Source organism: Anopheles maculipalpis, chromosome 2RL, assembly GCF_943734695.1.
Source record: "Anopheles maculipalpis chromosome 2RL, idAnoMacuDA_375_x, whole genome shotgun sequence".
Taxonomy (NCBI): domain Eukaryota; kingdom Metazoa; phylum Arthropoda; class Insecta; order Diptera; family Culicidae; genus Anopheles; species Anopheles maculipalpis.
In genome coordinates, this window is record NC_064871.1 from 63,997,633 (window position 1) to 64,024,557 (window position 26,925).

The following is a 26,925-nucleotide window of genomic DNA, read 5'->3' on the forward strand; positions in this document are numbered from 1 at the left end:
TTTATACAACTTTACATTATAATCAAAAGCGATGCAGTCATTGTTTGTTCGTCCGGTTCGAAGCCTCTTCCACCTTCCAGCCTGTTTGCCCTTTTTTATAACGCAACCATCTTTGACGTTTTTTTCAATTCACAAAGAAATGTTAGCATTTTCTTTAATCCTTTTTTCACTTGTTTTCCATTCTTTCCAGCATCCAGAAAGTGACCAAATGAACTGTTTTTCTCTGTGCATATTCTCTCCCTTTCAGCTTTACAGATTATAACTTTCTTGTGCTGTTGTTTACATATTGCCTGCAAGCGTAGGACATGCTGTGGCACACTATGCAGAATGTTATTTGGAAAAGCTTTTTGCTGGAAGTACATTGCAATGCACCCAGCAGCAAGTCAAGTTCAAGACCATGACTGCTTGTAGCATACGTGCAGCTCCGGACCTATGAGTGGTGCAGCAATTTTGTACGCTCCGTTGCTTAATTATACAGTGAAACGAATGCGCCTACTTACATTCACCTTAACAGAGTTTGAATTGATTGATTGCCCTCGATTTATGTTCAAGGGCAAGGGAAAAACAGTGCCAGCTTCAAACAAACTAACCGAACTATTGAAACAAATCTATTTATTTTCACATGCTACTTGTGCACGTGCACAGAAGGAGAGTTGTTCATAATTCTACTGAACTAGCTGGCTTGGTGTGATAGCACGTATATATGTTTAATCTGATCTGCATCTTTGCACCATATAATCGTTTGCTTCCTTCAACGCTATGGGCATACGATCGGATCTCTCTTTAAATCATTCATCATTTGCTTTACACATTAAAATCGTGTTGGACACGTGTTACGGAGTACATTCTGGTGCATCCTCGGTGCATCATCCATTTTCTTGAATGCCGATGTACATCAATGTGCCAAAAAGACAGTAAGCCTTTTCGTAATCTAGCTTTTCCGACGTGATTTGTTCAATTTGTAGCTGTTGTTGTATATTGATATTTGGTTTGTTCGCTTTGTTTTTAAATGATGCTGTGGGTTTTATAGATTATTTGAATACTATTCATTACAACGATGCACTAGCTGGTCTGGTATAGTTATTTTTTTGTGGCATTTTTTGTTTGCTTCACTGGCATGTGTGTTGGTACGACGAATGTAAAGCCTTTGAGCCTTAATGTTATTTGGCATTGGTTTTTAAAGCCGCAAGTGGAAAGCCATACTATCCTGTTTGCACAAAGCATTTGAATAGTGTGATTTGTTTATCGGGTGTTGGTTGAGGTTTTGGCTAAAGTAGAATTGAATTTATTCACCCCTAGCTGCCCTAGCTTCGTTACTGCATTAGAAATTAGATAAATTGACGATCGGTGTTGGTTTTTATCAATTGCCGTTCTTGTCTACTGTTTTATGTTCTGAAGCGCTTAATCTCGTGTATTAATGTAGGAACAGTAAGAAACAGTCGTTTCTATGTTTGCTTTCTTTAACACCTGTCTGTGAAACTAAGTTGTGATTTGTTTGCATTGTGAAGAAGGACCGTTGGTTTGCGAGTTAAACGTTATTTCAATCGTCTCTATTGGTGTGTATCATTTTCCTATTTCATTATGCATGCATAGGATAGCTCGCGATTCGCATGGCAATTGCATGTTCTGAAAGTATTTTGCTTTAAACCACATCACGTATATACAACTGCAACAAAGCCATCACTAACTTTTTATTATTTTTTTTTTTTTTTGTTCAATTCAGATTCTAAACCCAAAACAAAAATTTGAAAAAATATAATGTTCCTCCAACTGTTAATTTCTCTAACGCATACAATCCAAAAAGAAGGCCAATGGACAAATACACTGTGGTGTGCTGTTCAAATTTGTTCAAGCCATTTATTGTTTCAAATCATACGTAAACGGAAATACGTTCCTGTTTGACAAAACCGGTGGAGTCATCAACACTAAATGCTTTAACGAAAAAACATTCCTTCGCTACGTTTTTCGATATAACTAGTCGTACAAAAATTATCTGCAAAGTTACATGATATTTAGCATCTCTTTGTTGTTATGTTTTTGTTTGTGTTTACTTTTCCTTACTTTCATTGTTGTATGTGTAATACACGATTGTTTCTTGCAAGCTTCATCAAGCCGGTTTTACCTATAGTATCGATTATGTGCTTATGCTTCATGTTTGTAACATTTTTGTTTACTTTTGTTTGTTTTTTTTTTTATATCTCTTTGGTAGCATGTTCAGCTTTTTAGCCGAATTTTTTTTTGTTGGTGTCGGCTGCTGTGCCTCCCCGATCCAGTGTTTGCTACTTGTAAGCTTCAACAAAAATATAGCAAGAAATATAGCTAAGAAAAGCTTCTCTTTCGTTATGGTTTTGGTTGTTTGTTTGTTTTTGTATCTAGCTGGCAAATTGTGTGCCTTTACTGTTCCATTTTAAATTCCTGATTCATGTTTCCGGTGTACAGTTTATGGGTTATCTCTGTATATCGAATATAGCACAATTGGTCCATGCAATCTGGTACAATTGGAGGGGATCCAATTAAAGAAATTTTAGCTGAACTGGTCTATTGCAATTAACACTAAAAAAAAACTGCTCACATACCGAGGTACAGATGCTCAAAGATGCTGCGATACAATTTTCAATTTTGCAAATAAATTCAACCACGATAACGTGCTCTCTTTTTTATTTTGATCGCTAATAGATTATCGAAATGTATATGAAGATATGGAGAGGATAAAATAAATTCGTCTGTTTTGTTGAAGCACCATATTGGTCGGGTTTGTACTGAAGGAGCAACACAGAGTGTACTAAATAGAGATCGAACTACACCTCACGGGACGTTACTTAAAGGACGAATATGGTTTCGCCGACAATAGCCGGCAGTAGATGATGCAAGAGTGTGAAGGAGATGGATCGTATAAAAAAAATAATTCTGGGGCAAGGTTATTCTTTTTTTTTTACAAATAACTTTTCGCTATATCTAATTCGCGAGCCTTTGGTTGGTTTGGTTTCTACTGCACTTTTTCCACCTTAACAGATGCTCCATGCTATTCCGGCTTTTCCTAAACAATAAACTTCTCTGCGATATCATTCTGTTTTCCTGATTTTACTTTAGCTTTGCAAACTCTGCACAACACTTTTTTCCTTTTAATTTTTTCCTCCCTATCCTTTATTTAGAATAGTTCTCTAAAGCGAACGCAATCTGGTACATAGCAAAAATAATTTTCATATATATCTATAGTATCGTCACCGTTCTCCTTTTTTTTCTTCTTATCCGCATCGTAAGCACCGCTACTACTATTCGTTACCAAAGAGGCGGCTTAGCTATCACGTTTCTTTTAGGGGAAATCAACGGATCGGTTTACGTACACGCAAGGCAAAAGGCGTTACACAAGCGTTTCCTCATCATGTTTGTCGTAAAAACGGATTCACATGGCGCACTGCAGCATTTTATACTTGCTAATCATTTGTTCTACTGGTTTTCTGTTTATCATTGAAATGTTAAATAATATCTCTTTCCATGTGCTTCCTTTCTGCGACTTCACGCCTTAATGTTTCCTTTCCGCTTTCTACTGCTCCTTTACAAAAATATAGAATAGTACAAATTTATATACACCGACCATGGGAATATCTTTAAATTGAACGGCAGTTTTGATTTACTAATGGTATGTTTTTATTCTAATGAGTTTCAGTTTTATTAAAAATAATATAAATGAAGTTATTCGGTTTATATCGGTTTTGAAATAAAATAAGAAATTAAATAAGCACTAACGTGGCCAATGTTAAGCGTACTGATTTTGAGTCTAGAGACAAAAAAATCTCCCTTGTCTTCCATATTGAAATGCAAGAAGACCTAACTAATGCTTGATATGGAATTAAAAAGTAAAAAAAAAAAACCCTATCGTTGTGAAATCGTTTCTGTATCTACTAACATTGTGGCTTAGCTCTTGACGAATAAGCATCGCGTGTGTGCACGTGTAAGCTTGTTGCAGCACTTGTGAAGCCTGACTGACGATGCAAACTACCTGCTATCGGATGATAATACCCTAAATACCCTCTCACAATCATTCCCTACGACAAACTTCCCACCTTCGTAGAGTTTACACCAGCTCGAGTTACACGGTTAATAAAATTACAAACCACACATCACACTCCAACCGGAAAATCGATCATAGTTTGAGAAATGATCGTGAACCACTGCGAAAGTGCGAACAAATCAAGTGAATGAGCTAGCTTACACGTACCCGACCGCACAGCAGTCTATTTTTCGCACGCACAAGAGATCTATGGTAACACAAACACAAATTTCTTTTTTAAATGTGTCCATTGATGCTCAATTTTTTTTTTTTCGATTTATGATCTATAACAGGGCGGTCTACGCTCACAGGTGCACTAAGGTGATGTTTTGCCAAATGCTGCCCCAAAATTCCATCATTACAGTACAGTGCCGAGGCTAAAGGTAGCTTTATATCGAACGTTACTTGCACAAGCACGCATTTAAAGCGAACGCACGTTTGGATATTAGAATGGGTTAATGCATTTATCATTTGCGTCTCTTATGTTTTTTTTCGGGCTTTTTTTGCGTTGCTTTCTATTTCTGCACAGTTGCTGTGTAGCGTTAAAATAGTAGTGTTCTATTGATCGTCCGAACAGTTGCCAAATGATTCCTCCATGACGGAATCAAGCGTCTTAACACTACCGTCTTCCACCATATCGGTAGCAGCTTGGTTGGCATCATAGTTTATGTTTGCCGGTATCGGTTGGTTGTCGTCTATCGTCACATCCGAACCCTTGCCATAAGTAGTAGCAGTAGTAGTAGTAGTATTATTAGTAGCAGTAGTGGTAGTCTTCCGATGTTGGTTGCTGTTGTATTTAACTAGGTTTATCTTTTGCCAGGCAACTGGCAGCATCGAATGCTACGGACTGTTGGGATGTTCAAATATTTTCTTGCTGATCAATGGCGACTGTAGATGCCGATGCGGAATGACTTCCCTCTCTGGAGGAAGTGGCCAGATTTCCTAAAAATAAAATAGACTGCACATTATTTATCTACACATTTAATAAGTCACACGCAGACAAACATCAAAACCCGTAAATCATACCTGCAGAGATCTGGCTCGTTCTCAGGAGCTGGCCTTATCCTTTTTAAGCGAGAACGAGCTCATCAAGTTTTTTAAAGTCGCACCAATTCCCTTCCCGGGTGTTTGCGAGTCGGCCGAGTAGCGGCCACTACCTTCTGGATGAGCATCCAAACATTTTTGGTATCGCAGCTATGAAAGAAAAAAAACAATAAAAGGGTCAATCCTTCTTCCACTCTACAGTAAGCGTATCTAAAAAGGTGTCCTAGAAATTCTAAGCACTTTTCTGACGATTACAATTAAATTTCAATCTTTCATTGTATGTGTATTAAGTGTCAGTGCATTTATTTTTTTTAAAAAGGACAAGAATTTCCCCGCAAAAAAACGGAAAGAAATTCTCAATCGTTCCTAGATCAGTTACCAAAAAGGAAAAGCATCAGAGTATAGCGAGGAATTAACCCTGAATTAATCCAATTCCCTGGATCACCTCATCCTCCAAGTGTACGAAGCAAGTAGCAGAAGAAGACAAAAAGAAGTGAAAATCAAACTATTTTGTGAAAAATTGGAAATTGCGTTACAGTGGACGTAGAATCCTACACGACATTTACGACATGATTAAAAGATGCTTTTGGATGATCGATTCTACGCGGTCTGTGTTACACAAAGTGTTGGAGGTGTGGATCTTTATCTTTTTGGCTTGACGACTTACTAGGTCATGCCACCGGCCATCCAAAGACTTACGAAACTTACTATAACCAAGTAGATCCATTGTCAGTCTTCATTAGGGAGGAACAAAAGTGCTTGGATTTATTGGGACACCCTACAAAGCGCTACACACTCACCTTGCACGCAGCTTCTATCGTTTTGCACAATGGTCCACTGGTTGGCTCACAGTAGAACACGTGAGCCACAAACTTGTCCTGAGCAGTATGCATGATGAAAGCGCACTGCTGAACGTTCTTACCAATACCCAAGAAGCTTAAGTACCGCACACGACATTCGCACAACAAACGTCCGTCCGCATCCTGATGGATAATCGAAACAATAGTATGTAATTACCGAAGCATCGCATTACAATCGTATGGGCTTTCAATACTCACCGACGAGTTGACGCTGATCATGCTGGGAGCTACGGCAACATTCACCATGTTCCAGTTTTCCGGTGGCGTGCCGGAGGTCAATTTATCGATGGCATCGTTCAATACCTCCATACCGGTCGGATGATTTACTTCTGCACTTCCAACATACTGTGCCCGTAATACTTTCTTCGGTTCTTCCATTGGGGTAGGGAATGATTGCGCTGCGGATTGGCAATGGAAGAACCAGTAACGCATTAAAGGACGTTTAGTTAGTGACGTTCTTTACTTACGATGTCGTATCCAGCGTCGGTTCTCAGTCGGTAGATCAGTGGGACGTATGGCGCATCGCGTACTATTCATGCTGGATCCATTTGCATCGAGTTGGAGGGAACGTTCGATCATTATTCGTTTACAAATATCTCTGAAATTAGGGAATGGTTCGTAGTTGTAAGAGCCAACGTAATATGTGTAATTGGTACGCCTATGACGTCAATCAGTAATCAATAAAATCAATAATTCAACTAGAACTTGTGATTGGACATTGGATGTTTCGCCAATGCTCCGACGCTGCTGTACCTACCTCAGCGTATTTGCAATTGTTCTGGCAGCGGTTTCACAGCGAAACACGTGACACATGTGTATTCTGGTAAGACGATCTCGAGCCACATATGCAAAGTCCCTGCAACGAAAGGGAAAAAGAAACACAAAACACACAATACAATGCGAACCAACCGGCGATGAATTACTTAGTGCTTTAACATGCTATCGATTTCTTCCAATCCCCAAAAAACATTGTCTCGCATCTTTCGGGAGCTATATACTGCTGCGTTTTAGCAAGTGTGGTGTGTCCCTCGAGCGGGGGGGAGTTGATATGGTTGCGAGAAGATGGCGTTGCTGTACTTATATACGCTTAGATCCATTAATTTACCTTTCACTGCAAACCGGACAAAACGTCCGCAGCACATCAGATGCGCGAGACGTGTTTAGTGTTTATCGTATACAAGTGTGTCGTGCATCGTTACCATCATCATCATCATCATCATCATCACCATTATCATCGTCGCCATCAATAAAATGCCCGGTACGTAGCAAACAGAAGAGAAAAACATATATAGAAAACGGAGAAAATCGATAACGAGACCCAGAGATAGGAAGATAAAGAGAGATGAAAAAAGAAGTGTCAGGAAAATGGGATGCAAAACGTCTTGGGAGCAAGTTGCAGAAGCAGATTTGACGAACATTTGTTAAACATTTAGGAAAGGAAACAAACAAAACACACATACGGAACAGGATGGGCGAAAAACATAAACATACAAAAGTAGCAAACAATAAACGAAAATGCTTTACTAGAATGTGATTGTTATGGATGTGTGTGACGATTGCTGTTGGCCATATTTGTTGTAGCTGTTTTGTATCTAAATAAGCTTTCCTGAGGCAATGGTTCGTATTACACTTACCGACCATTATCACGTCCTACGCCCCATACGCGTATCGTGTGAATTGGTTGTGAGTTTAATATTGTCAAATTTTCCGGATCTATCAACTTGAGCGCCCCTTCATCGAGGTCCATGAATAAATCTTTGCCCTAGTTGTAGAAGATAACACAACAGTTAGAAACAACAGATGGGAGCTTAACTGCATTGGCTAAAGCTACTTACATCTCCCCAACGGCCCACTACGTCCAGCATGTCATTGCGCCCGAGTGATAGATCAACGATACATTTGTTGACAGCTTTCGAGGATCGCTCCGGTGTTAGATCTTCTTCCGCAATCTCAACCCAGCCAAGCGAACGTACGGCAAATCGAATTGGTCGATCGGTGTCCGATTTCAATGGGAAGCTTCGTCGTCTGTAGAAATTACAAGAAGCACCACGTGCATTTGTAATTGCACATTTGTCGTACAACGCACGAAGTACGGACTTACTTTAACGCAACGTCCTCCCGGCGGCGCCGCTCGTCCTCCTGATCCAGTGCCGAGCTAGTGCTGCTTCTGGTAACGGACGATGTCATACTGTCGTATAGGGCGGATTTACTGTTGCCGCTAGCGCCGGTACCATCCTTTGGATTCCCGTACAGGTTGTTCAAGGCTTGAGTGAAGGAGGAATTCTGTATACTTCGCGGTATGGGAATGCTGGGCGTTTTCAGCTCTCGACTGCTCGCGTCCTTTGGCCAAAGTGGCGGTTCACGCTGAATAGTACCGGACTTGATATGCCAGTAGTAAGCGCCTCCATTATCTGCACATTAACAAACATGGACCTGTTAGCCAAGGAACTCCAGAAACTTGCATTCAATCTTAAACCCTACCTTCATGTTTCTCCCATCCCGGTGGTAAATCTTTCGTTTTGTCCTTATCCTCAATCGCTTCGATATCTTCCCGCTTTCCCTTCTCTTCACTGTCCAGTGCGTCCCTGTCGAGATCTTCATCGTCTGCATCATCCTCCTCCGAAGGAACTTCCCCCACTTCCAACTGTTTCCGCTTGTTCGGTAACGCGTACAGATCGTCAGAATTTAAGGTCCCAGGAATGTGTTGAATTTCTTGCGTTTTTTCCCCATGTTCCGGTTCCTGGTCTTTCTGTGTTTTTGACTCGTTCGGTGACGTGTCGCTAAGCAACTTTTTCTTTTCCTTTGGGGAACTAAAGGGGGAGCATGGGTCGAATACGGGGACAAAAAATTAATTTTTCGTACGGTTAGTTTACGTGATGTTATGTATCTACCTTGCATCTGGATCACTCTTCAACTCAACACCCATCGTGCCAAGATCCAGCACTCCGTAGCCTTTGCGATTGTTGCCAATCATTTGCGAACCATTCTGTACGCCTGCGATCGGCCGGAGAGTTCCCTGCTGTTGCAATTCCGAAATGATCTCCTCGTACAGATGAGAATTGCGTTCTAATCGCTGGGGATCCATATGATAATTGGGATTTTCGTAGCTCAAAAGACCATTTTCTAACGGAAAGAATGAAACAATTGAATAAAAACAAAAGCTTAGTGCAATTATTTGGACATACATTTTCTAAACAATGTTAATACAGCGATAATCGGACAGCTACAACAATGCACAGAAATATATTCTTTCGTGTATCGCCGAAAAATTAAACAATATAACGTAAACGATTTATTGTTGTTTATGTGAGCTCTTATTGCACAACGATTACAGCAAAAGCTCATCAACTGTTTAAAACCTCGCAAAATTCGTGTTCGTAATTGTTAAAGATAAAGGTTTTCCTTAAAAAAATATTTCGATAGAACGGTCTAACCAAATTGCTGATTAATTGTAGTTCAAAATAATTAAATTTACTTCAAATTATATTTGTTTGCATTTACGGCTGTACAAATCGTAAACAAAGCTTAAATCTACCTTATATTTATATTTACAAAATCAGACCTATGAAACAAAACACGAAAAAGACACAATGAACAAATAACAAAGATAAAATATTTAAAAACGAAATTAAATTATAAAGCCGGCCGTAGAGCCGTCATACTAAAATAATCAAATTATAAAAAATTTAACCTCAATCGACGAAAGATGGTCGAGGTGAAATGAAAATCAAATAAAGAATAGAAAAACATTAAATTGACGCTGACACAATAGCTCCGCAGCACTGTACCGAATATGTCGAGAAAGGAAGGAAAGAATAAAGCTAGTAGATAGGATTCTGAAAGGGATATAGAAATTAATTCGGGATAGGAGAACTGTTAATTTCGCACAGCAGCAATTCTACAATGATCACGGCTCCCGAGCCTTGTACGGCCAAGAAATCATCTGAAAACCATCCTGGTAAAGTAACGCTGAACGTGTTCGATTGTCACAACATACGTTCTAAGAGTAGTACTCCAAAGGCGTCGAGGCGTATTCCAAAGAGGAATGAACAAGACTGCAGAACAAAACTTTAATATAAAAATGGTCCCTAATGTCCCAAATGAGTTAAGTATATGTGACCTTTGCAAGTCTGCTTGCCATCAAGAACCGTTCCAAGATCACAGATAGTTGTCACACGGTTAAGTCTAATGGAATCCACCGAATAAACAAAAGACAGGACGTGGACAGGACATTTATCAATACGTTACACCAAATAATTTGCAGAGCCTAAACCAAACACTAAAATGGTTTAAGACATTTTGCAGGGTGTTACAATCAGATACACATGAGATAGGAAGGAACAATTTTAAGTCATCGACATAAAGTAGTTGACCCGATGGATTATATTTTATTTACAAGAGCTAACACGTAAATCATTGATCCACAGTTTAGGTGCTGTGGTCATACTATGCGACAGATATACTTATGTGAGTAGTAGATACACGCTAAATTCTTCAAACTCATCTTCCAATAGTTTTTAATAGTATCATGTGACTGTGTAATCCTCAATACCAGTTGGACTGCAGTTGGCGCCGGTCATCAAACGGCGGGACCGGGCTTCAAATCCCATCCGAGCCATTCCACGTTCCCGTAGTGGGGACTGACTAACCAACTAAGTCGTATCGGCAGTCTAGTAAAGCATTTCGATGGCCGGCATGACCTTAGAGGTCGTTAAGCCAAGCAGAGGAAAATAAAAAGATGACGCCGTCGAAGGCAACTTTTACTCCAAAAATCAATGTCTTTCGAGGGCCCACGTCGTCCAAGGGACCACATCTATGATAAGTTCTCGAATAGGAATGGGTTTCATCTACCAAGAGAGCCTGGTAGTTGGAAAGCATTTGTCGCCCAGGCATCATATAACAAGAAATCTTGTAGTTAAAATACTACGTACTATAATCCTTATCTATCAAGAAAACACATAGTAGAAGCGGTCTCTTCGTCGTCCAAAAGGACTCCTTCTACCAAGAGACGAAAGTAGATTGCAACTGGCTCATTATCGCAAGATCATTATCGATCTTCACTGCTCAAAAGGCATTCGAAAAGGAAATAAATATATTTAGGTATTTTGTCTTGTGCATTGCTTAATTTCCCGTTCATTAGTAGAATGTTTCCTCTTTACAATATTGACTACCTCAAAAAGCAACTCAATAATATATTTTTACAATAATAACAAGAAGAAATTCCGTTTCCTCGTAGTAGAACTCTTTTCTACTGGGAACTACTTGGAATTGGAATCGTACAAAGCATTACACCGAAAAAACTTAATATTATTATACCATTGGTATTTCTAGTGCTATATTTTTGTTTCAAAATTAAGCCCGTGACTAAGTTACTTACGTTTTAATGTGTTTAATGTTTTTTTTTTTTGCTATTCTACTCATCTAGAACTATTACGTGAGCAAATGCATAAATTACTTTCTTCATTCTGTGTGCTTAATTTGCTGCGTCCAGTGTTCCTTAAACGCTTGTCTCAGATTAAGTCACCATTAAGTTGCAAGGAAAGCGTGAGTCTTGCTTGTTAATTCTGTATCTCGCTATAAAAATTTCCAAACAACTGGCTGTTGATCGATTTTCTCGCCAGCTTGCATTTGCCCCCCAACCGCACCACAAGAAAGCTACCCGAGCGTGGAAAAACGGATCAATTTTCCAACCACTCGCACTCAGGTGCTTGTGAGACGACGGCCCTCGGAGGCATTTGAACATACTACGTACGTGAACCTGATTCTTTCTCTTTGCAAAGGTCACCAGCAAAGGAAGGCAATGTGGCAGGGGACCATTCTGTCCCGCAAGACTTCGTGTGCCATGTTGCACACACACAACGCGATCAGTTTTGGCCCTGCATCAGGTTAGGCTTAATATTGCCGGCGAAGGAATATCGCCGCCACCCCGGCACGTTCACCTGAAACGTGGATGCCGGACTAAAAAAAAAAACAAACTTGCCAGCAGCAATTTCTCGCAGGCCCCGACAACAGGCGTCAGGCGTCATAAAAGTGACGCACGTGTAATGAAATCTGAATCATAAAAGTGTGGCAGTCAAATCGTCGTTTCGCGGCTCCTACCTTCCTAGTGGGGTTGTCTGACGGACCGACTACAAATCGGTTGACTACGGGAGGAAGGCTTTTGACGATAGCGATCGCAAACCTGCCAGGCTTGTCAAGTTTTTGCGGATTTTTTTCCCCGGATCTTCGGCCCAAATGATAAAACGGAATAAACTGGAACGAACGTGGTGAACGTGTTCTTGGAACGGGAGAGGGGAAAACTGTTTGCTCAATTGGAAAACTGCCACACCGTAACACACCACCACCGGGCACAGGATTTGCAAAACGGTATGAATTTTAAGTTGTAACGTTTGTTGCAAACAGAACGTAAGCGGTTGGCGTTCGGGAAATGTTTCTGCATCGGTTACGGACGCGAGGAAAGGTATTCTTTTATGGATCAGCTGCCATCATGGACCAGTTTGCCATTTTGTGATGTATAACATATCTCATTTCCCATTGATTGCATTTTATATGTGCTCCCATGCAAACGCCAACGTGCAGTAGTTCCTGCAATAAAATCTGCTAAAGTTCAAGGCTTGGAGACACTAATTTACGACCGGTAATGACCAAAGTTCAGTCTGGTGCAACTTCAACACCGTAACGATAAGAACAAACGGTCTTTTCTGGGGAACAGGTTGCGCGGATATTAATGTACGGAGTCAGCCAGGCGACTAATAATGGTAGAGATGATGAACGATTCTGTGCGTCGGTGTGGTGCTGTGGGATTGGGGCTAACGAGCAATAGTGTCACCGTTCGCTGTACGTAAGACTGTACGTTATGCTGCTAATAGTGCCATCCACACTCCTTTTTTTCTTTATTGTGAGTGATGATGAGACATTACCCAGCCACTAGTGAGTTTATCGAGGAACATAATTAGCTGATTAGAGATTGTTTGTTCGAATAAAAATCTATCATTTGTCACCAAAGTTCGGTTCATTTGTAAGAATTGGACTATTCAAAAAGACAGGGATAGGAAGTTATTACAGTTCAATATTTAGCTTACAACCAGTCAATATTTTTGCTACCAAAACTTGTAAGAACACGTCTTACCGGGTAGAGTAAAGCACATTAGTCTTGAGGTTTGTTTAAACCAACGATGAAAAATCGGATAATTTAACTTAAAGCTCAAGATTTTTTCCAAAAATAAGCAAAAATAACACAAATACTGTAAATCTTGAAAAATCCTAGAAAATAGACTTAGAAGAAGCTTTTTTGTATCCTTCCAAAGCTATATGCAACTGCCACCTTTCTGCGGTATGCCAACTATTTTCCAGAGAGTTCTGCTAGCAAACCTCCATTTCATTGCAACCGATTTGTGGCTGTTCTACCACAGTACAATCGCTTAAACCTCATCAGTCACCCCATAGCATTAAGGTCAACCCGGATCGCACCGTTTTGTGGTCAAGCAAGGCTGCCACTCGGTACACCATCTTGCACGATTTACTTTACGACTCGGCTAGTCCTTCGTTAGGACATTCACTTGGCCAAGGGAATAAATAAATTAAAATGCAATAAAAGCGAGCATTTTCACGAGCCAAAAATAAACACCATAAAACTAATTCTGCTCTAATCTAATAATCCACCCAGCAGAAGGGGCCAGAACCCCCTATTGTGGGCTGCGAATGGTTAAAGCTTGTCATGCTCGTTGTACAGATGTGTTCATGGGCATGTAAACACTTGCGGCCACCGTTCGTAGTCTAACCGAACGGTGGAAAACGCACCCAGTTTTTGGGTTAAGTGTTATGTGAAGAAAGCGCACTATGCGAAAATGGACTTTCGACTGAATCATCGCCGAGAACGGGCGGAATGGTTCGGTGGACGTGCTTTTATACCCTGTCCGAATAAGAGCAGAAGACTACATCTAATTCTGATTGCTGCTTTTGTGACCCAATTCGATAGTAGGATAACTAAGACAGGCAAACAAATTGATTAAATTTACGAACATTTCGATACATCACAACTCATTGCATGTACATTTCCTCACTTACATTGGCTAAAGACTTGGGACAATAATGTCTTGTCTTGTCGAGGTTAAATTAGAGAAGTACCTCCTATTTTCATTTCACAATAAATTACACAAAACATATACACACACACATATTTGTACATTGACCAGCGCATATCTTGATCAGTAGCAACTATGAACACAAAGTCCAAACATTGAAATAGCTTATCCTTAGCCTTATTAGCGAAAGAAACCTTTTTTGGACATTTACGGCTTCAGCAAAGCATTTACAAACTGCACAGGGGAAGCAAATATGCAAAAAAAAAATCAAAAAAATGAAGCATTTTACAGCAACAGTGCTTACAACGGTGAGACAATCAAACGAAGGCAGGGAACGCTTTTTTGCTATCACAATCACAAAAATTTACCTAGGAAAATGTCATCATCGTCGATATTTTGCTGATTGGCTAGCGTTGCAATCGCCGCCATAATTTTACAAAACTCTATTAATGAGGGTGGCGGCAGCAAGGCCACACTCAATGGTTGACGGATCAAAATATCACCTGACAACATTCAAATACTAACGAGCCGCGCCTTACCTGAAACGAGAGGGGAAAGATATAAATCGAATTAGCTGTTTTGTTCGTACAATTGATTGGGATCAATCCCATTAGATAGGACTGAACATAATTTTTTTATTTTATAATGATTCCAAGCATCAACTGCTTTTTTGACATTTTTATTTTATAATAGCTAGAAATAGTTCTTTGATTTTCTTAAATGAAATATTTCCTTTTCGGCTCTGAGCCCTCAAGAGTTTTATGTTGAATGTTTTGAAATATGTAAGAATACTTCGTTAAATTCAGCATCCATAAAATAATTTTCGTGCGTTTTTATAATTCAATTGCCGTTGTAATAACAATTCAAGGTACTATTAGCACTATAAATAAGTTCGTGCGGATGTTTGCAGAGCTTTTTAAGCTTTATTGTGAAGAATTGATAACTCTTTCTATTTCCAAAGTATTTTCTATCGTTGTTTATTACTTTTTCCCATCTTTTTTAGCAAATTACGGATCCCATCTAGAAAAAAAGGAGGATTATTTCGGTGCTATGCATTTATCGATCCAAAATTGGAGAAGTGCTGCTCAGCTAGGCATCGATCGGAAAAGATGACAATCAGAAGACATTGCAGGGTAGGGCATTCCATTTAAGCGTTTTTAGGTATTTTTTAACCGGTGCTGCCACATATGGTAGAGTTTTTCTTGAATATTCGATACGGGTGTCGAAGATCCCTTAGCTTCATTTCCTACGGGACGATACGGGACGGGACGAGACGATAGTAAATTTTAACTGTCTCATTATCGCAAGATCATTATCGATCTTCAATGCTCAAAAGGCATACGAAAAGGAACAAAATATAGTTAGGTTTTTTGGCTTATGCATTGCTTAATTTTCCGTTCATTAGTAGAATGGTTCCTCTTAACAATATTCAATACCTCAAAAAGCAACTCAATAATATATCCTTATACTTATAATAAGAAGAATTTCCTTTCCGTTTCCTCATAGAAGAACTCTTTTCTACTGGAAGCTACTTGGAATTGGAATCGTACAAAGTCGGGAGATTGCTCCCGGACCCTTAATTTCTCTACTTATTCGTTTCATTTTAGGTATCTTACACTACGTCAAGCAAAGCACAAAGCAATTCCTACGGGACCCAATGTCCTATCTTGCGGATCATCCCCATAGTTTTAAACGTTGGCAAATGGCTGGTTCTTCAACCACCGTTACCTTGAAATTCTCTTTGTTCATATTTTAAGGAATCCGAAGGCTATTCTTAGTACCCCAAAAAATTGCCACTTTTGAACAGCGCAAAACACTTTTGACAAGTTGTTTCTTATAGAGCATGGCCATCATAAACTTTCACCAATATATGATGACTTTCGGTAGCCGAATTGTTCATGCAGTAGTAATGAAGCAGAACTCCCCGCAAAAGAAGTTCATGGAAACTGCTTTACTTACACCCCAGGAAAATGACAGCTTTCGGGGAAAAGAAAGCCTGAATATGATACTTCAAAATGGCAGTGTTGCAAGATTGCGCGAAAGTAAAATTGAATAATTTATGACGCTTTTACTAAAACCGCACGAACTTATCTATTGTGCTGATTAAAGCTAGATAAAGGATAAAAGTCTCACTCTTAATAGCAAATTGAACTTCATCCTCAAAACCTATCTTTCGTTACACCTAAAGAACGTTCACAATCGATGAAGATTTCGTTAAACTATCCTTTCGAACTACTTTCATCACATGTGCTTCGTGCAAGCTTTTATGCTACCACACTGCATTGTTCTTTGTGCAATGAAACGAGCACAATTTCAAATTATGCTCTTTGTTCATCCGTTTCAAGGATCTTTCCGGGACGAAATGAAAAGAACGAAACAAACAATAACGTGTGCATCATCATTGCACGTGCAGTTGCAAACACAAAGGGACCCGAATACAACAACCACCGTATGTGCAACAGGAATAGTCATATGTGTGAAATAAGACGAGAAAAGAAAGCGGTAGTCTCTCTACACTTTCGATGTGAACATCGTTTGCCTATGCACGTGACTTGTTCCAGGTCCAAGATGCAATTGGAAAAAATAGGTCCCAGAAGAATCCAGCGGTATGAAAAATGTAGGCTAGCACCTATAGAATACTTTAAGGAATATTTGTAAAACAAATAGTACAGTCATTTTTTAATGTGCTTAAAATATGCACGTCGCAACTAACCTATGAAAATGTTGGTTCCTTTCAATCCCATCGTGTACATGGAGTCGGTACCTATTTTGATCGTCAGTATCAGGCCAGTAGTAAGCAGATTTAATCGAATCAGCACATCGAGTAGCACACTATTGATTGTGTTTATAAGCAAACACAACGACAGCAGTGCAGTTCGGTACTGCAACCGATGCCCAAAGTACGCCACTTTGTCCAACGGGGTTTCAAAATCACCGTACGGAACCTGATCCAAAAATCACGTTAATGCTGGGATCAACTGCTTCGGTAATATGATCGAAACTCGGCTTAGATTTGGCTACGTTTTACAGTATCTTGCCACACATATTCATGCGACGTATCGTTCAACAATGGTTAAAACACACTGCACTGCACTCATTTGTCTGAATCTTAATCCTTTGTATCGATTTACAGCTGCGTTGCTTGACTCGATGAGGAGCCACCGTTGCCTTGAAGTGAGTCACCGAAAATCTCTGCGTAAATCAACGGCATGGCTTCGGTACAAATTGTAGCACAAACAGGTATCGGCCCAGTGATTCCGTGATTCGTGTTTTGGCTACAGCTAATCAGATACTGAGGTTCACTTTTTCTTTTCAACGCACAAAGCCATAAAAGTCGTCCAGCAGCGACACACCTTCGCGCACGAACCGACAGGAACGAACTAAACTGCAGGAAAATCATCTCCCATGTTCTTCGCTGTCAACACACTATTCCACCGGCCGACGACGACGTCTACTTCCGGCGGTGACTCATCGTGGTCCAGACAAACCGGCGTCTGCGGCCCTGCGATAGCATCATCTCGAAGCAAATTTACGCTACGACCAAGAAGCACTAGAAGTGCCGGCCAATAGTAACGTCGGGCACTGGTGCTAACAAAAAAGGCATCCCGTTAGGAAAGGGATGAGTGCAAGTTCTGCACGGCGCAGTTGTAGGTTGTTAGTTTAAAATCACAACACCATAGCGATCACAGCTGACACATATATTGTGCTCCGGGCCGGCTTAAGTTTATGCACTAATAAACATGACACAGCTATCCTTGGCCGATAGGGCCGTTACTGATACGCCCTGAACGATTCTCAGTGTCTTGCCCTAAACGCCACGATGCGACTAATGTGTCCCTTTTTGCTTGCACGTTTCTCTTTGTTTAGTCAGTTTTGCAATTCTCTCGGATCGTTTCGCAAAAGCTCTCCTTTGGGGGAAATTTTCGGTGCATGCTCCATTCTATTTTGGCGACCGGTTCTTCGCCATGGCACTCTATGATTCATTCTGTTCTCAATTTTTCACCAAACCTTCTGCAAATTTAGTGCACTCTCGGTGAATGCTTCGGGATGGTTTATGATGAGTCTGCTTACTAATCCTTCTCTACAAATGCAACGAAAGCCGAAACCACTCTCCCCCCCCCCCACCCTCACCCGGTTCCAGGTGTGCAGTGTATGGGATGCTCGAGAGAAAATATTGTTGCAGTTCGTCGGGGGTTTTTCCACTGACACAAGCAGCTTCACCATTGCCACAGTGCTATTCGTGTTCCTCTGGGGTATGATTTATGTTTAGTAGCCGTATTCCTTTGCCTGGCGGTTCGCTCTGGCGAACTTTTTATGAGAGCATTTTATGCACTGTACGTGTAGACTGAGAGACCGCCCGAATGAAGCTCACTACTAATGCAGAAAAAAAAACATGTAAAGTTACTCACGTTCTGACCGTTCGAGCACTCGAACATGTTTGTTCTGCTGAAGAAAAAGCACTGGAGAATCAGTTTACATGTACTATTCTCGGTACGGTACTACTTCACATTTATGCCAATTTTGACGTGAGCAAATAGGTTTTTTTTTTTGTGAATAACAGGTAAAGTCCGCACAGTGACTATTGTATTAATACCTTTGCGAAAGGTCACACACACACACACAACAGTATTGTTGGGAAAAGCGAATCTCAATGGAGAGTTTCTGATCTTCGAATCCACATCGCTTTTGGGAATCGAATCTCAGAATCCGATTCCGTCATGTGGCGAGATGGAAACTATTGATGGAACGAAAGGAGACTATAATTGCTGTCTTTTTGGATCTAAAACGAGCATTTGAGACAATATCAAGACCGTTATTATTGTGAACACTAAAACGTTTTGGTATTGTGGGGAGGGAGCTCAATTGGTTCGAAAGTTATTTAAAAGATAGAACTCAAAAAACTTTTTTTGGAAACTCTAAATCAGAGGCTGTAGAAAACACCCTTGGAATTCCGCAAGGAAGCGTTCTTGGACCTCTACAAATCACTAATATTCCCACACTTTGATTTCTGCTCGTCCATTTTGTTTCTCGGCAATAAGGGGCAAATTATTCTGCTTCAACGGTTGCAAAATCGTATTATGAGGCTGATTTTGGGATGTGGTCGACGTGCATCGTCCGTTGTTATGCTGGATATCCTGCAATGGATGTCTGTTGAGCAAAGGATTCTGTATCAGACCATGACATTTGTATATTGACTTTTGAATAACCTAGTGCCAGTGTATCTGGGAGAGAGAATAGTGCGGGGATCTGAAGTTCACAGGTACTGTACACGCAGAGCTGGTGAGGCCAGAGTCCCAAACTTACTATCTCATAATGCTAGGAACTCTTTGTATTTCAAAGGAAAAACGCGAGCAGCTTACAGGAGTTCAAGCGTAGGTGTGCTGTGTATGTCAGATAAACTGCGTAACGTTAAATATGTGTAGATGTCCATGTCACTCTGTGTTGTGTAACTGCACTTGTCATCATGAACTAGATGATGAAGACAAGATTTTTTTGTGTATTTTTAATTTACAAAAAAATATACAAAAGAAAGAGACAACGCAAGTTTGAGACACGCGCGCGCATAAGTGGACAGATTGATGCCATTCAGGTTCATTGAGTGTTCACGGTCTGGAAGTTCACAACGGAATTCATACAATGATGGTTGTATGTAGCCGGGTTCGCAGATATGGATTTCCCTGCTTCGGAAGGTAGTGCCCTAATCCACCAGTTGGCGTTAGAAGAACTGGCCATATGCATGTCGCAGCGGTGTTCTTAAACGTGGTTGAATCAGTCCCAATCCTCGGTCGTTGGAACGCTACGTAAAAGATACCATGAAATACCATTGTCGTGAAGTAAGGCTCATTTCTTCCTCGGTGGAATTGTGTTGGTCTTATCAGATATGTTGATGGCTTGTTGGATTCCTCGAAATGCTCTTCGACGCCCCCACTTACGGTTTATTATTATTTTTTTATATTATACAATTAGAGTAAAAATATCGTAAAGATAATTCCGTCCTTCTCAAACCTGTGTGGGGGTAAGAGGTAAGAATTACCATCATATCCTCATATGTCATCGATCCGCCGCTTGTTTATTACATTGCCGCGGCAGTTCCGCTTCAGCAAAAAGTATAACAGAAATTTCCACTTTCCATTCCATGTTTATTTATTTCGATATTTCACCTCCAATTCTATCTAATAAGCTAAAGAATCACAATCGTATAGACTCCCAATCGTATCGGAATCAGATAGAATTACTAGCGAATCGAATCGGAGCAAAATTCTCAATCGAAACTCCAATCAAACCTGATGCCTAATCGAATCCGTCAACTAGGATACAATCCGATTCGAATCTTTTCTAGTGATTGAATCTTCGCATCTTCCCAGTCCCGAATATGACACTTTGTGCACGTTGCCCATAAGAAGAAAAAGGTTTCCAATATGCCCAGAACAGGGAAGTTCATTTTAAACATTATGATTTTGACCAGTGCCGGATTTAGGAACACGCCCTCGTAGACCCCAAGTAGAATGGAAGTTACTCCCTTATCATATTGAATTTGCTGAGCGGGAAGGAAGTTTCTTTCTGGGATTCGAGGCACCTTACCAGCTCGGAGCAAATATACATATAGATCATGGCTTCTTCCTGTGTTACTACAGCCTTAGCAGATTTTGGCCTACCATTTCTGCGTTAACTTATTTTTGTCTTATCTGGAATTGCTGAATATTTAGTCCTGTCAATGGAAAAATTGTGTTCCCCAATCATTACTAAATATGATTCCTATTTGGAATCTCACGTTGGAAAGCATAATTGTCATAATATGCTTTCCAAGTAATTGGCTTTGACCAGAGTTCAGCCCGGTCCAATCATAGTTCGCCTCGAATCAGTCTCCGGAAAGGAAAATCATGAATAAAAAAAAGTCAATGTTATACATATTACATTGCGTTCCTTGCCGGAAACGGGCGAAACTTTTCACAATTTTGAAGTTTTGTCGTTGTCGTGATCATTGCCACTTTTTCTTTTCCATTTGTTGGACAGCAACAACGGTGCTGTACAGGTGCTGTGCCGGGTGCTGTGCAGCATACAGAGGAACGTGAGAATTTGCAAAATGCTCGGATAAAATGAGATGAATACAAAAATCAATACCGAAATAATGTAACGAAGAGCGGGCCAAAACACAAACCCGACACGAACGAAAGTCAACCTCAACATTGACACACCGATAGCGAATTTTATTCATCCTTTTTTTGTTGTTGTTGAAGAGTTTCGATAAAATCGTCCTAAGTGAGACATTTTTAACAATAAAATTTTCACCACGCTTCAAATGGTATACTTTTAGCGGAATATGATGTTACGTGTATGTTTCTCTTACCCTTTTTTATCATTTTCTGTTCGATTTCAACACACATATGCAACGGAAAATAAATTCTTGTTTTTTTTTTCAATAAAAAAGATCATCATCAAGTGCAAACATATGTCCTACGTGTCCTATTGAACGAAATAAAGGGCAAACAAAGGATAGCTTACCTCTCGTTTGCTATGATATCCACAAGTTTATTATGTGGTTATTTTCGAGCCGGACAAAAGAGACACAATATTCACTAGAACATAACTGCCATCAATAATTGAAAATCTAGCGAATCGCCATCATCTCATCGCAAGTGGACAAAACTTTTTGAAGCACTCGTGAAGGTATCGATGTGTCCAGTGAACACTTAGCGAAAGTTGTACATTTTTGAAGCCGAATTGAGGTAAATGGGCCTTGTGGACAATGAATACGATAGACGAGTAGCATAAAATATGATGCCGACCATTGACCAACTTGAACTGTTGCCAAAAACGGCTACACATTGCACATCAATGCACATCCATCGGAACGCTGCTACTTGGTTGGCATATGCTGGCAAACAATTCATCATGAAGGATGCCAATAACAAGGTGTATTGTTGGTCAACAACTGGTGCAGATGGCAGTTGATTATTCGGATGATTGGCTAGGACACGCGAATTATGATCATTCTGCAATCGCTCCATCATCCAGATGGTTTGTATGACCGAACAGAGCGTCTGTTAAATTAAATTAAAATATCATTCATTAACAGATTCTTCCGAAATTTTTTTTTTTTTTGAAGTATTCAAATCTTATGAAACTCTTTTATAAAACATATTTTCTCCGCATCTCCATAAAGCAACATTAAGGCAACATTGACAAATAGCCGATAATAAAAGTTAATGATTGTGTTTTGCTTTCTTTGTTTCTATTCCCACTAGCTAGCTCATATCGCTGACGCATCGCTGTACCAACGCATGCCATGCCGGACCACTGAAGGTCACCATTCGCTCCCACGTGCAGTAGAATATCGCATCTAGGGAAAATAGCGAACCGTTTTATCCTTCACCTTCGTGTCTATCACCTTTCGCACCGTTTGCTGTTGGGTCACTCGTGTTCATTTCCATCCGACCGGGCGCTATCACCCACGCGACACCATGCCGCTGCACGATCGATGTTTGGAATCCCGACCGATACAAAATGACCTTGAACGCTGTGCGGTCCAAGAACTTTGCCGGCCACATCAGAGCGTAAAGCTGATGATGGTGGTTGCGGGCTGGGGGCGAGAGAAAAGCGTAGCTTTGCATTGGCGCCCTAATGTCTGAAATCGATCCGCCAGGGCTCCATGCGAACATCACATCACAACTCTAATACAATCAGCTTGAACCTTGTGATAAGGCACTTGTAAAGTCTTCGGAATGTGCTAGCTAATGGTATCAATTTCAAAGCATTTGCTTTTGCTTTTAACCTTCATTTGCAACATCAAGATCTCTCAAAGATGTCATTCCTAGACAAATCGACCTCTCACGGTGAGACATGCTGAGAATGTTATTGGACCACTCATCAAACGCCGTAAAAGTATGTCGGTTTTCGTTCTAGTTTATCATGCATTCTCTCCCTCGACTAATTTTCACTTGAAACATTGCATTCTCTTGTGTCCTCCCTAGCATATGCTTTAGTTTTACTGCTCCTTTCATTACGTCCTCCAGGACTGTTTCCCTCCAGCGTCGTAAGCAAACATTTACTTATAAATTAATACAACCTTGTACTACCATATAAGATCTGGTGACCCATTACTCAATGCCACAAATAAGCAGAAAAAATCCACGCTCTGCTCTGCGCAGCCAGCTTCGCAGCAATAAAAATATTTGTACTTCGTAACGACTCCAAGCATTACGATGTTTCTTGTGTACATGAGGTTTTATTACCTGACTCATTGATGTTTATATGCGAAGGTTCCGTCTTTTTTCCGCTTGTTCACGGTCGCCTTGCAGGAACCCCCAACACAGGCACCGAAGTGAATGTTATTTTGCTGTGAAGTTTGTGCAAATGTATCCTTTTTTTATATTGTCGTCTTCGAACGGTCGGTGATTTTTTTTTTTTCGTCTTACACATTGAGTCGACAGTAACCGAACGTAATAGAATGTTACGCTTTCGCGCAAGCCCCTTTCGATGTGTGAAATGTTGTGCGCTTTTGAAGTGAATATTTCATGTATGACCCTTCCGTATGTCCCTTAAGCAAAAAAAAAACATCTTCTTCAGCGAAAGCGCCATTGTGTGTTGCAAATATTTTATGGTACGTGCATGCTGTCCTTCTAGTGGTACTTTGTTATATTCCTCAACTTTGTTACGAAAGTTGCAGGATGCAAATGAAACTTTAACTTTGCATGTAGCTCAATCAATGAACTATTTCATACTTTCATCGAGTTTCATCAGGAATTCGATTTTCGTCCTTGCTTCGAAGTTTTGCAAATTTGTTTACTTGTACGCGCACTGCTCGTCCGTACATTGTGGAAATCCATTTAATTTTATTCAAGCCTCATATTTTAAAGGTTATTAAAACGCTCCAACAACCACCTCAGTCAACCGGACCCCCAAAAATATATACTTATTTTAGCGAAATCGGGCTGAGACGTTCTAGTGGGATTGGAAAAAGAAAGATGGATACTTTCTGTGCGCACATAGCTTAGTAGCTATTACTTACCATCTATCTTTAATTTGTCAAATGTTGTAAATTGTTAATGGGTTTTGTTGCATTCCTGGAAGGGAAAAAAAGGAAAAATAATTAATAGTTAAAATGGTTATTAAAGTGCATATAAAGTGTAGACTAACTTATGAAATAAAAACGCATCAGATCCCACGTGTACCCTTCCAATCATTCCAGCAGCTGCTTTGAAATTGCAATAAAATTGTAAAGCTCAAACTTCAAGCGAGTTGACAGCGTTACAACAAATCGCACAGTGGTCGCGTACGCCGAAATGCACTCAAAAAAGTAAACAATTCTTCACGCTACATTTTTTGTACATCAATAATTTACAGTCATTCGACATTTTGTACATGTTTAGTTTCGCTGAGTGAAAATAACCATTTTTTATAAAAATAAATTAAAATATTTGTTCCAAAAACGACCAGCCTATCTCCCTCCCAGCTGTCAAATTATGGCGCCAAATCGCTTCGTAAAGTAAACACAAACACGCCTACTGTAGGCATACCTACAATCGACGTAAAATTAAGTAAAAAGTGCGTACAATGGAAGCTGAAAATGGAAATGTAGTTGCAGAAAAGAAGGAAAATCAGGGCAATGCCGAGGAGCAAGCGTATTTGCAGTTGATTCGTGATATTATCGGCAAGGGTAGCAAACGTCTCGATCGTACGGGCGTTGGCACTTTGTCGATATTTGGCGGCCAGATGCGTTTCAGCCTACGCGACGGAGTTATACCGTTGCTAACAACGAAGAAAGTGTTTTTTAGAGGTGTTGCTGAGGAGCTGCTGTGGTTTATCAAAGGCTCAACTAACGCCAAGAAACTGCAAGCGAAGGGGATTCGCATCTGGGACGGTAACAGCACACGAGAGTATCTGGATTCGTGTGGCTTTACGGATCGTGAGGAAGGTAAGTGATGCTGATCCTTTTCGGATAGAATGGCTTACAAGGCATCAAAAAATGACACACGATTTTAAACACATGTCCCTTATCGTAGGTGATTTAGGGCCCGTTTACGGTTTCCAGTGGCGTCACTTTGGTGCAACGTACAAAACGTGCCACGACGATTACACAGGGCAAGGCATCGATCAGCTGGCGAAAGTGATCGACACAATAAAAAACAATCCCTACGATCGTCGTATCATTATGAGCGCTTGGAATCCTTCCGACATTCCCATCATGGCACTGCCACCGTGCCACTGTTTGGCACAGTTTTTTGTTGCTGATGGAGAGCTCTCCTGCCAGATGTATCAGCGATCGGCCGATGTTGGCTTGGGCGTGCCGTTTAACATTGCTAGCTACTCACTGCTGACCCATATGATCGCTCATGTCACTGGACTGAAGGTAAAATAATATTCTCTATTGCTATGTTGATGTAGCAAATCTTAAACATGTTTTCGTTTCGTTTGCAGGCAGGAGAATTTATACATACCACTGGAGATACACACATCTATCTGAACCATGTCGATGCGCTTCGTGAACAAATCGAAAGGACACCGGACAAATTTCCGACCCTCGTAATCAAGCGCAAGGTGGAGTCGATCGATGATTTTAATTTTGCTGATTTTGAAATCGTAAATTACAATCCTCAGTCTGCGATAAAGATGCAAATGGCTGTTTAATCGTTTAAAGATTTATTCCTTTGGTAAGATCAACAATAACTTTTTTTCTAATCTACTCTTTAATTGTTTCTACTGTTCATCGATGCCAAACGAATCTGTGTGTTTCAAACACACTTGCTGGGGGAAAATATAAACACATAATATAACACAAAATCTATAGCATGGAAAAATTACGACATGAAAGCGTTCATATAACAGCAAAGGACGTGATACAGATAAATTTTAATTGAACATGATCTCTAAGTATTGGCGAAACAGGAGGACGATTGGCACAACAATGCAATCGTAGTAATTTAAGGAAATATGAATCTGGATATAAAAGTGGAGTTTATGGACTTTTCCCACATACAAGGCAGTGTGTTCTACTCGCAAAAGCAGAACAAGAAGAAACATGATATATTTCCCACTTCGAACTTCCAAATTATTCTTCTAATTAAGTTCACGTTCACCTTTACCTTCACACATTGGAGGAATGCTTTAATGCCTACATTTAAAAAAGAAAGCTCATGCGAATATTGTTAGACAATGAGATAATAATGAGTAGAAGAGTTGTTCTTCTCATCGTGCTATACTGAAAGGTTAAGAAGCAATGAAGGCCTATTATTCTCTTGCGTGACACTCGCTACTAATGTTCACTACAATAATAGCATCCAGGGAGAAATAAAGGATAGCAACGATCAATTTAATGGCTACAATGTGTGGAGGTGAAGAAAATGAAATTCGAATTAAGTACTGCTTAATTTCATAATATGTACTGGATTCAGGATAAACTAATAAGACATCTGTACGTAATACCAGTCATTCAAACGACAACGCCGTTCTAATGGAATAAAAAAAACAGCCATCGACATTAAATTCTGGACATCTTCTTTCCTGAAACAGTTGAAAGATGCACGACACAAAGAACACAAACCTAATCAAATAAGTTTTTCTATTCAAAGAAACCATATCGCTTCAAATATTTGGTTTGTACGCTTTTAGAAGTAAGGTTCTACATTCGAAACTATGAAACTCCGCGGCCCCCGTCTCAAACTGTCGCAGTCGCAATGTCGTCGGACAGGAAATCGAAAATTACCAATTTTCCCTTTTACCAGCAATAACATACGCTTCGGTCCATATTCATCCTTTGGGCAGACGGATGAAATTTCCGTTTTATTCGGATTTCATCCTCTGCTGTAGGGATGAAACTCTCCACCAAACAACTCGTCCAAATACCAAAACCAACACTGTTGTACGTTTATCATTCAACATGTTACAC

General features: G+C 40.2%; 4 protein-coding genes across 4 annotated transcripts in view; 2 read left to right on the forward strand and 2 right to left on the reverse strand.

Moving 5' to 3' along the window:
• Positions 1 to 26,925, forward strand: part of LOC126556283 (histone H1-like) — a 591,209-nt gene that overhangs the window by 523,515 nt on the left and 40,769 nt on the right. The gene's annotated exons all lie outside the window — the stretch shown is intronic.
• The window catches only part of LOC126556056 (rab11 family-interacting protein 4B), a 314,228-nt gene that overhangs the window by 111,436 nt on the left and 175,867 nt on the right, over positions 1 to 26,925 (reverse strand). The gene's annotated exons all lie outside the window — the stretch shown is intronic.
• On the reverse strand, positions 4,775 to 24,105 carry LOC126555970 (protein Fe65 homolog). Its single transcript, XM_050211121.1, has 13 exons — positions 24,049 to 24,105; positions 14,408 to 14,578; positions 8,847 to 9,078; positions 8,437 to 8,765; positions 8,057 to 8,366; positions 7,791 to 7,980; positions 7,590 to 7,717; positions 6,713 to 6,811; positions 6,423 to 6,553; positions 6,154 to 6,353; positions 5,896 to 6,078; positions 5,078 to 5,245; positions 4,775 to 4,993 (listed from the first exon to the last, which is right to left on the reverse strand). The coding sequence occupies exons 2-12, from the start codon at positions 14,550 to 14,552 to the stop codon at positions 5,099 to 5,101; spliced, it is 2,094 nt and encodes a 697-aa protein (XP_050067078.1). The 5' UTR covers positions 14,553 to 14,578; positions 24,049 to 24,105; the 3' UTR covers positions 4,775 to 4,993; positions 5,078 to 5,098.
• LOC126556233 (thymidylate synthase) lies at positions 24,594 to 25,667 on the forward strand. Its single transcript, XM_050211458.1, has 3 exons — positions 24,594 to 24,954; positions 25,043 to 25,389; positions 25,458 to 25,667. The coding sequence occupies exons 1-3, from the start codon at positions 24,594 to 24,596 to the stop codon at positions 25,665 to 25,667; spliced, it is 918 nt and encodes a 305-aa protein (XP_050067415.1).

Coding starts and splice junctions, on each gene's coding strand:
- LOC126555970 (XM_050211121.1), bottom strand. CDS start 14,552: ATGTTGTCAGGTGATATTTTGATCCGTCAACCATTGAGTGTGGCCTTG. Junction 8,367..8,436: donor GGGATGGGAGAAACATGAAG/GTAGGGTTTAAG, acceptor GTTAATGTGCAG/ATAATGGAGGCGCTTACTAC. Junction 6,812..7,589: donor GTAGGACGTGATAATGGTCG/GTAAGTGTAATA, acceptor CTTTCGTTGCAG/GGACTTTGCATATGTGGCTC.
- LOC126556233 (XM_050211458.1), top strand. CDS start 24,594: ATGGAAGCTGAAAATGGAAATGTAGTTGCAGAAAAGAAGGAAAATCAG. Junction 24,955..25,042: donor CTTTACGGATCGTGAGGAAG/GTAAGTGATGCT, acceptor CCCTTATCGTAG/GTGATTTAGGGCCCGTTTAC. Junction 25,390..25,457: donor CTCATGTCACTGGACTGAAG/GTAAAATAATAT, acceptor TTTCGTTTGCAG/GCAGGAGAATTTATACATAC.